Genomic DNA, 8,793 nt, shown 5'->3' on the forward strand with positions numbered 1-8,793 from the left:
ATAAAATGCCTCAAATTGGGAAAAAAATGAGACATGCATCACCTTAAAGTCCAATAACACTATTGTTGAGGGTAAAAATATATTCCCAAATCATGTGGACTCATTTTTATGAAAGCGTATTTCTGCAACGTAATAAAAATATAAAAAAGATAATTGCAACCTTTTATATCACGACTGATTTTTTATTATTTTTTTTAATTCTGAGTTTCATTCTTGCAATTTTGACTTTTTCTTGGAATTCTGAGTTTACATCTCACAATTCTGTCTTTTCCCACAGAATTTGGAATTAACATCTAGATTTTTTTAGACACATGACCGCACACACGTGCACAATTCTGAGGAAAAAAAGTCAGAATTGTGAGATAAAACATCACAATAACCTTCTTTATATTTTTATTCTGCTTCCATAGAGTTTAAACTTTATCTCAATCACCATACCAATAAAGAAAGCAATGTGCTCCCATAAATGGTGTATTTTCCTATGCACCAGGCCAAATTAAAGAAGACGGCCACCGCGTCAGATTCTAGACAAAACTTCACTGGCCCACAAAGTGAATATTGTAGGTCATCTGATGGCCATTGTCCCAGGCATACAGCACCTTATCTTTGGGATTGTAGTCCACTTGGGTCACAAAGGCGTACTCATTAGTGAACGGCAAACGTGGAGCGGCCTCCGTGTTCGTGTGCGTATCGTAGGCGTACAAAATCTCACCCTCTTTCTGGTTGTACACGTCAATTGCATACAGCACGCCGCACACGATGAAGCAGTTTCCGTACGAGCTGCGCTTCAGCCCAGTCCTCCATGTCGTCTCCTTCTTCATGGACAGGTCGTTTGGGTCCAGCTTACTGATGACGATGACTTCGTGTTGCGAGTAGTCGTAATCCAGCGCTGGGTAGATCACCCAGAGGCCACTCTCGTCTACGGCGAAATCGATGTCTGAATGTCCTCGCCATTTCCAAGGTGTGATGTCCTCATACACCGCATCATGAAGCTGAGTCCAAGCTGCCACATAGCGCACGCGCAAGTCATATTTGATGATGTTTTTGGTGAAGGCTCTGTTGTAATAGAAGGTACCGTTGTAGACCACATGACCGGTTCCTATCCAGTTGTAGGGAAGCTTGTAGAGGTTACTCCAGCGACCTATCATTGATGAAGATATTCGAAAGATCTTGATTATGATCAAATTTGTTACACTTTATGCATGTATAATTTATATTAGCTACACAATACAGGCCATCATGGAGCAATATTCTCAACTACATATCAGAGGGAAATTAACTTAAGAATTAATTGTGTCCGCTGATAGCGTCTTTTATTTGAACACGCTGTCTACATTGGTTTAACGCCCAGTTCACTAAAGAAATGATACAAGTCAGTAATAAAATTTGCTCTGAATGCCATTTTCGCAGTGTGATTCTCCAACTTGCAGGTTAATTTCAAATGCTGGGTTTTCACCGCTACGATCCAGGCACCTGAATTGCTATATGTCTGATTATAGCACACTTCTCCACGATTTAATCATCATTTGATTAATTACTGTGGCCAGTAAAGTGTAAATAAAAAATTAATCAAATTATCATAGTAAATAAAAAAAAATTCTTAAAATCTATATTTTATATAGGTGTTATCTGTAGTCTAATTTACATTAAAAAACATTCAACATTTCAAATACTCATGGTACAGTGATTTTTCAGTGCCTTTAGAGCCTTAAAATGGATTGTGCATGTTTAGCAAGCAAGAACTGAAAGTGGCAGAACTCTTTAGTAAATGTGCCCCTCTTTGTTTTGCTGTTTTTACCTTGTTTGAAATTTTCCAGGTTGCGGAACTCCACCAGGTTATTTCCGTAGTAGTAGTTCGTAACATAGATCTTGTTGTCTTTGGCCACTGGGTCTTTCATCCAGGCTCCTTCATTCCGTCCATAACTGTGATGCTTCTCTGGCATCTCCACTGAAGCCAGTGTGCCCTCACAGTCTAAAGATTTACCTATTCAAAGAAATCAATAGAGATTTCCATATATCTCCACACACAGCATACTTAAAAAATACCTTTCAACAGTTTGGGGTCAGTAAGACTTTTTAATGTTTTGAAAGATGTCTCTTATGCTCACCAAGTCTGCATTTATTTGTTTAAAAATACAGTAAATTGTGAAATTTTATTAGAATTTAAAATAACTGCTTTGTATTCTAATATATTTAAAGTGTACTTTATTCCTGTGATGACAAAGCTGAATTTCAGCATCATTACTCCAGTCTTCAGTGTCATATGATTCTTCAGAAATCATTCTAATATGCTTTAACGTGTCGTTGTTGAATAAATGTATTAATTTAATTTTAAACTCTTATATACAGTGGGTACGGAAAGTATTCAGACCCCCTTAAATTTTTCACTCTTTGTTATATTGCAGCCATTTGCTAAAATCATTTAAGTTAATTTTTTTTCCTCATTAATGTACACACAGCACCCCATATTGACAGAAAAACACAGAATTGTTGACATTTTTGCAGATTTATTAAAAAAAAAAAACTGAAATATCACATGGTCCTAAGGATTCAGACCCTTTGCTTTTTGATCTAATACAGCCACATATATATATATATATATATATATATATATATATATATACAGTATATATATATGAATAAATTGTACCTGCTTTGTGCAAGTGTGTCTTTCCTCCACTGTCCATTGCTTTCTCTGGTGCTGGTGTAAACAGGGTTGAATTCATGATAGGCACTTCACTGGTGGTTGCTAGTGTGGTGCTTGTTGTTGTCACAGCAACAAGCGTAGTGGTTGTTATTGGCAGCACAGTCGACATTATTTCAGACTCTTCCAAAACTAGCTTGGAGCCCCTTTTGTCCTCGGTTAGGTGGCCAGCGTGGGTTTTGGCTGAGTTTTCTGAAAAGAGCATAAGGAGAAAGCCAGGGAGGGTTTGAAAGGCAAATTACAACTCTTGGCTTGAAGTTTTACCGCGAGCATTTCAGATTCCTCACATCAAAAGTATTATTAATGAGATGTTGCACTCGAAGAAACTTCCTGCATTGTAACCCAGTCTCTGCCTGCAACGCTTGGATTCGACATTCCTTCACTGAGCCCATTTCATCTCATGCCATGTACAACAGATCTCCGTAAGACAATGTCAGCGGAGAGACCCTAATTGCTTTGTATTCTAATATATTTAAAGTGTACTTTATTCCTGTGATGACAAAGCTGAATTTCAGCATCATTACTCCAGTCTTCAGTGTCATATGATTCTTCAGAAATCATTCTAATATGCTTTAACGTGTCCTTGTTGAATAAATGTATTAATTTAATTTTAAACTCTTATATACAGTGGGTACGGAAAGTATTCAGACCCCCTTAAATTTTTCACTCTTTGTTATATTGCAGCCATTTGCTAAAATCATTTCCCATTTCATCTCATGCCATGTACAACAGATCTCCGTAAGACAATGTCAGCGGAGAGACCCTAATCTGAGCCTCCTCTTCCTGCACTGTGGGAGCGTCTGGAACATTAAACACGTGGACATGAGCACAGGACATAAGTACATCAGATATTCATACACACTCCATCACTGCTATCTGTCTTTCAAGGACACAGGGCCAGTACTGTAATAGTTTTGGACACCTCTGCAAAATTGTGATTATTTTCTCTTCCCTGCATGTCACTGTTTTATATTTGGCTCTGGAAAGCAATGGAAATGATTTCATCCCAGAGGAAAGTTCTTGCTGATACTGCTGATAAAATAAAGAAATACAGAATAGCATTTCACTAAAATAACTCAAGTTTCTTACTGCCTCTCAAGAGATGCATATATAACCGGAAAGGAAGTTATAGATCCACTTTACTGATTTCAGGTCCAGATTGATGAGAAGAAAATGTGAGTGGTGATTTCCAAAAATTGCTGCCACAATGATACATGTTGCTAAAGGCCGGAATACACTACACAACTTTTGCTCCGATATTTGCCCAATTTACAGTCTGGAGAAGTTGACGCTAGTTGCCGAAAGTCAAGAGCCAGTCTGCAGAGTGGAGTTGACAGATTCCATTGAAAATTGCATGTGTATGATGGTCACAGATTCTACATTTTTTTCTTCAGACTTTGATCCATTCCAGTCGGAGGAGATCAAACATGGTTGATATTTTGTGCTGATTTTAGAACACATATTGTCACACGTCTCCTAGCAACAAGGCACGTGTTTCAGCGTGAGTTTGTTGTGAATGGAATGACTTAAAAGTCTGGTAGTGTGTGATCCTCAGTCGTTTAGTGTGTGTGATGTCCAGTTTTCCTCTGTGACTGTTAACAAAGTCTGCAAGTTTATGATCCCTAGCATTTTAAAATCTTGTCAGATTTTAAAAGTTGTGTAGTGCATTCCAGCCTTAAGGTGTTTTGGGTGGTTGCTAGTGAGGTTTCTAGGGTGTTCTAGGGCCAGTTGCATAAACTTAGCCTCTATGTTAAGACAGTGTCTAAAGTACGAGTCTGACCAACTAGCAGTTAACCAAGGGGCAATCAGTCTTATATTTTTAATTCAATTTGGACTAATCTACGTTTTTATTTAAAGGGGTCCTATTATGCTCTTTTACAAAGTCTTGATTTTGTTTTGGGGGTGTACTAGAACAGGCTCTCATACTAGGTTTTTCGAAAAACACATTATTTTTCACATATTTTGCATTATTACAACATGCAATAATCTCTCCCCAGTCTGGCATGAACGGCTCGAATAGTTCCTGTATCCTTTTGAAGTGGACTTTCAGCTTTGTAACTTTGCAGATCTTTTTTATGCTCAAACAGCAACATTACAGACTAAGTTGAAAAAGTGAAAAAGCATAATAGGACCCCTTTAAATGAAATTTTTATTTAAAAACTGTAATGAAAAAAAATTAAAAAATGATGACCCGTCTTAAAGAAAAAAGATTAGGCTAACTTGTAAGACAGCAGCAAACTCAGGCTCAAACACGTGCCTTGTTTCTAGGAGACGCATGAGACCATCATACATTATACAATTTTCTATGAAATCTGTCAACTCAAACCTGCAGACTGGCTCTCACTAAATCGAAACAAAAATCTGGGCAAAAGTCATCTTAATGTGTTCTGAGTAGTTGCCTCAAGTCTCTATGATGTTCAAGAATATAGAAGTGTTTCACCCATTTTATCACCCACAGTAAAACCAATTGCTTTTGGCTCTGGTAGAGCTACACTGAGGTGGTTTTCAGAAGAAATTAATTGAACACAGATGTGATGTGCACGGTCGCCGTACCTCTCTCTCCTCTCCCCGCTGAATGTGACTCAGAGTTGTCTGTCTTGGAGGCTTTATAGTATGTGATCCCCCTGATGACTCCCGTCTGGTGCACTAAGGTCTTGGTTTTGCTGGTGGGGTCTGGCTTCACAGGTTTTGATGCTTTGGCAGGAGCCTCTTTCTTGGGCTTGATGGGTTTCTCTTTAGGCTGTTTGGGTGGAGGTTTGACAGCTGGGGGTTTCTTGTTGGGTGATTTTATGACCTCCTTGGACTTTTTACTCTCTGTGCCCTGGAACCATACAGTTTTAAATTACAAGGCTGATCTTGTGCTTTTGTGTGTGTGTCATAGTGTTGGAGAAAGTGTGTGTTACCTGTGCTTTACTGTCAGAGGCTGCGTCTTTCTGCAACAGCTGTAGTCCCAGGCTGGAGATCTCTTTCTTGATGCTCACCATGATGTCAGAGTAGTTCTCGTAGCGTTTCAGCTGATTGGACAGATTTACTACGCTGTCCCTCACAAACTCATTGACATCACTGAATCAACAATGAACTGACTTTAACTGAAAAAAATGACTGTTTACTATTGTCCTCCTCCATTATTGACACAATACTTTCCTGTTTAACACTGTAAAGCTGCTTTGACACAATCTATTATATAAAGCACTATATACTGGATGTACTGAGCATCCGGAAAGTATTCACAGCACTTCACTTTTTCCACATTTTGTTATGTTACAGTCTTATTCCAAAATGGATTAAATTCATTATTTTCCTCAAAATTATACAAACAATATCCCATAATTACAACTTGAAAGAAATTTGTTTGAAATCTTTGCAAATTTATAAAAAAAAACAAAAACGAAATAAAATAAAATAAAAATCACATGTATAAGTATTCACAGCCTTTGCCATGACACTCAAAATTGAGCTCAGGTGCATCCTGTTTCCACCGAACATCCTTGAGATGTTTCTACAACTTGATTGGTGTCCACCTGTGGTAAATTCAGTTGATTGGACATCATTTGGAAAGGCACACACCTGTTTATATAAAGTCCCACAGTTAACAGTGCATGTCAGAGCACAAACCAAGCCATGAAGTCCAAGGAATTGTCTGTAGACCTCCGAGACAGGATTGTATCGAGGCACAGTTCTGGGGAAGGGTACAGAAATGTTTCTGCAGCATTGAAGGTCCCAATGAGCACAGTGGCCTCCATCATCCATGAATGGAAGAAGTTTGGAAGTACCAGGATTCTTCCTAGAATGAGCCGCCCGGCCAAGCTGAGCAATCGGGGGAGAAGGGCCTTAGTCATGGAGGTGACCAAGAACCTGATGTTCACTCTGACAGAGCTCCAGCATTTCTCTGTGGGGAGAGGAGAACCTTCCCGAAGAACAACCATCTCTGCAGCACTCCACCAATCAGGCCTGTATGGTAGAGTGGCCAGACGGAAGCCACTCCTTGGTAAAAGGCACCTGAAGGACTCTCAGACCAGGAGAAACAATTTTCTGATCTGATGTCTGATGATCTGATGACCTCATGTCTGGAGGAAACCAGGCACCGCTCATCACCTGGCCAATACCATCCCTACAGTGAAGCATGGTGGTGGCACCATCATGCTGTGGGGATGTTTTTCAGCAGCAGTTTTTCCCTCAGGATGGAGGGAAAGGTGAATGCAGCAATGTACAGAGACATCCTTGATGAAAACCTGCTCCAGAGTGCTCTGGACCTCAGACTTGAGCGAAGGGTTGTTGTCCTGTTGGAAGATGAACCTAAGCACACAGCCAAGATAACAAAGGAGTGGTTGTTTTGTATTTCTTCCATTTCCAAATAATCGCACCAACAGTTGTCTCCTTCTCACCAAGCTTCTTGCTGATGGTCTTGTAGCCCATTCCAGCCTTGTGCAGATCTACAATCTTGTCTCTGACATCCTTGACAGCTCTTTGGTCTTGCCCATGGTGGTGGGAGAGGTTGGAATGGAAGCTACAGATTGTGTGGACAGGTGTCTTATACACCTAACGAGCTGACATTAGGAGTAACTTCTTAAAGTGGCAGGACTAATCTGTGTTCCACATGGGCACATAACCAATCTGTGGGAGCCAGAATTCTTGCTGGTTGGTAGGGGATGGAGGGAAAGGTGAATGCAGCAATGTACAGAGACATTCTTGATGAAAACCTGGTCCAGAGCTCTCTGGACCTTAGACTTGGTGCGAAGGGTCATTGTCCTGTTGGAAAATGAACCTAAGCACACAGCCAAGATAACAAAGGAGTGGCTACGGGACAACTCTGTGAATGTCCTTGAGTGGCCCAGCCAAAGCCCAGACTTGAACCCGATTGAACATCTCTGGGGCGATCTGAAAATGGCTGTGCACCGACGCTCCCATCCAACCTGATGGAGCTTGAGAGGTACTGCAAAAAAGAATGGGAGCATCATACTCAAAGACTTGAGGCTGTAATTTGTGCCAAAGGTGCTTCAACAAAGTATTGAGCAAAGGCTTTGAATACTTATGTACATGTGATTTTAATTTTTTTTTCTTAACGTATTTTATTTTTAATAAATTAGCAAATTTTAAACAATTCTTTCACATTGTCATTATGTGGTATTGTTTGTAGAATTGAGGAAAATAATTAATTTAATCTATTTTGGAATAAGGCTGTAACAACAAAATGTGGGGAAAAAGTGAAGCGTTGTGATTACTTTCCGGACGCACTATATAAAGGTGACTTGACTCTTCTTCGATATCAAAATCTGCCATGTGTATGTTTCTGGTTAAGCTCGGTGGACAGCATCTGCTGCATGCTGCTGATTACCACAGAAAACAAGTTAGACTCTTTTCATTTTGGAAAAATAAACAAAATTGTGTCAGTGTGTTTTTTTTGTTGTTTTTGTTTTAGCTTTTGAGGGGCAAATGATTTTCTGTTGTAATCAACAGCATCTGTGGCATGCTTCCTATTGAGAGAAAATAATTTTGACTTCCAGTAGAAAGGTTATCTTGTGCTAATTCAACTTTTCATAAACACTGTACAAATTCAGGTCTGCACATCTTAAAACTGCCAAAGTAAGGATTGAACATCTTAAAAATGAAGGCCTGAACATCTTAAAAATGTCAGAGTACAGTCTAAACATCTTTGAAAATGCCAATTTAAGATGGGGACATCCTTAAAAATTTTAAATTTAGGCATGTACATCTTAACAAATGTCTAAGTATGACCTGGGCATTTTATAAAATTCCAAATTAAACCCTGAACATCTTTAAAAAGACGTCAAAGTAAGGCCTGAACATCTCAGAAAATGTTAAAGGCCTCAACATCTTTAAAGGGGTCATATGATGTTGCTAAAAATAACATTATTTTGTGTATTTGGAGTAATGAAATGTGTTTATGTGGTTTAAGGTTAAAAAACACATTATTTTCCACATACTGTACATTATTGTTTCTCCTCTATGCCCCGCCTTTCTGAAACTTTTTTTTACAAAGTTTTTACAAAGCTCATCGGTCTGAAAAGCGAGGTGTGCTCTGATTGGCCAGCTATCCAGTGCGTTGTGATTGGCCGAATACCTCAAGC

The 8,793-nt window shown here is 39.2% G+C and overlaps 1 protein-coding gene across 1 annotated transcript in view; it reads right to left on the bottom strand.

Moving 5' to 3' along the window:
- Positions 1-346: 346 nt before the first annotated feature.
- Positions 347-8,793, bottom strand: part of LOC107753139 (olfactomedin-like protein 2A) — a 20,784-nt gene continuing 12,337 nt past the window's right edge. Inside the window, exons 2-10 of the mRNA XM_016569264.1 lie at positions 7,618-7,637; positions 7,384-7,453; positions 6,811-6,984; positions 6,571-6,713; positions 5,608-5,767; positions 5,258-5,525; positions 2,651-2,896; positions 1,799-1,984; positions 347-1,141 (exon numbers count right to left, since the gene is read on the bottom strand). Coding sequence (XP_016424750.1) covers positions 537-1,141; positions 1,799-1,984; positions 2,651-2,896; positions 5,258-5,525; positions 5,608-5,767; positions 6,571-6,713; positions 6,811-6,984; positions 7,384-7,453; positions 7,618-7,637 — 1,872 coding nt within the window. The 3' untranslated portion in view covers positions 347-536. The remainder of the gene's footprint in view (positions 1,142-1,798; positions 1,985-2,650; positions 2,897-5,257; positions 5,526-5,607; positions 5,768-6,570; positions 6,714-6,810; positions 6,985-7,383; positions 7,454-7,617; positions 7,638-8,793) is intronic.

The sequence above is a fragment of the Sinocyclocheilus rhinocerous genome, unplaced genomic scaffold, assembly GCF_001515625.1.
Source record: "Sinocyclocheilus rhinocerous isolate Xijiao unplaced genomic scaffold, SAMN03320098_v1.1 scaffold20, whole genome shotgun sequence".
In the NCBI taxonomy this organism is placed as follows: domain Eukaryota; kingdom Metazoa; phylum Chordata; class Actinopteri; order Cypriniformes; family Cyprinidae; genus Sinocyclocheilus; species Sinocyclocheilus rhinocerous.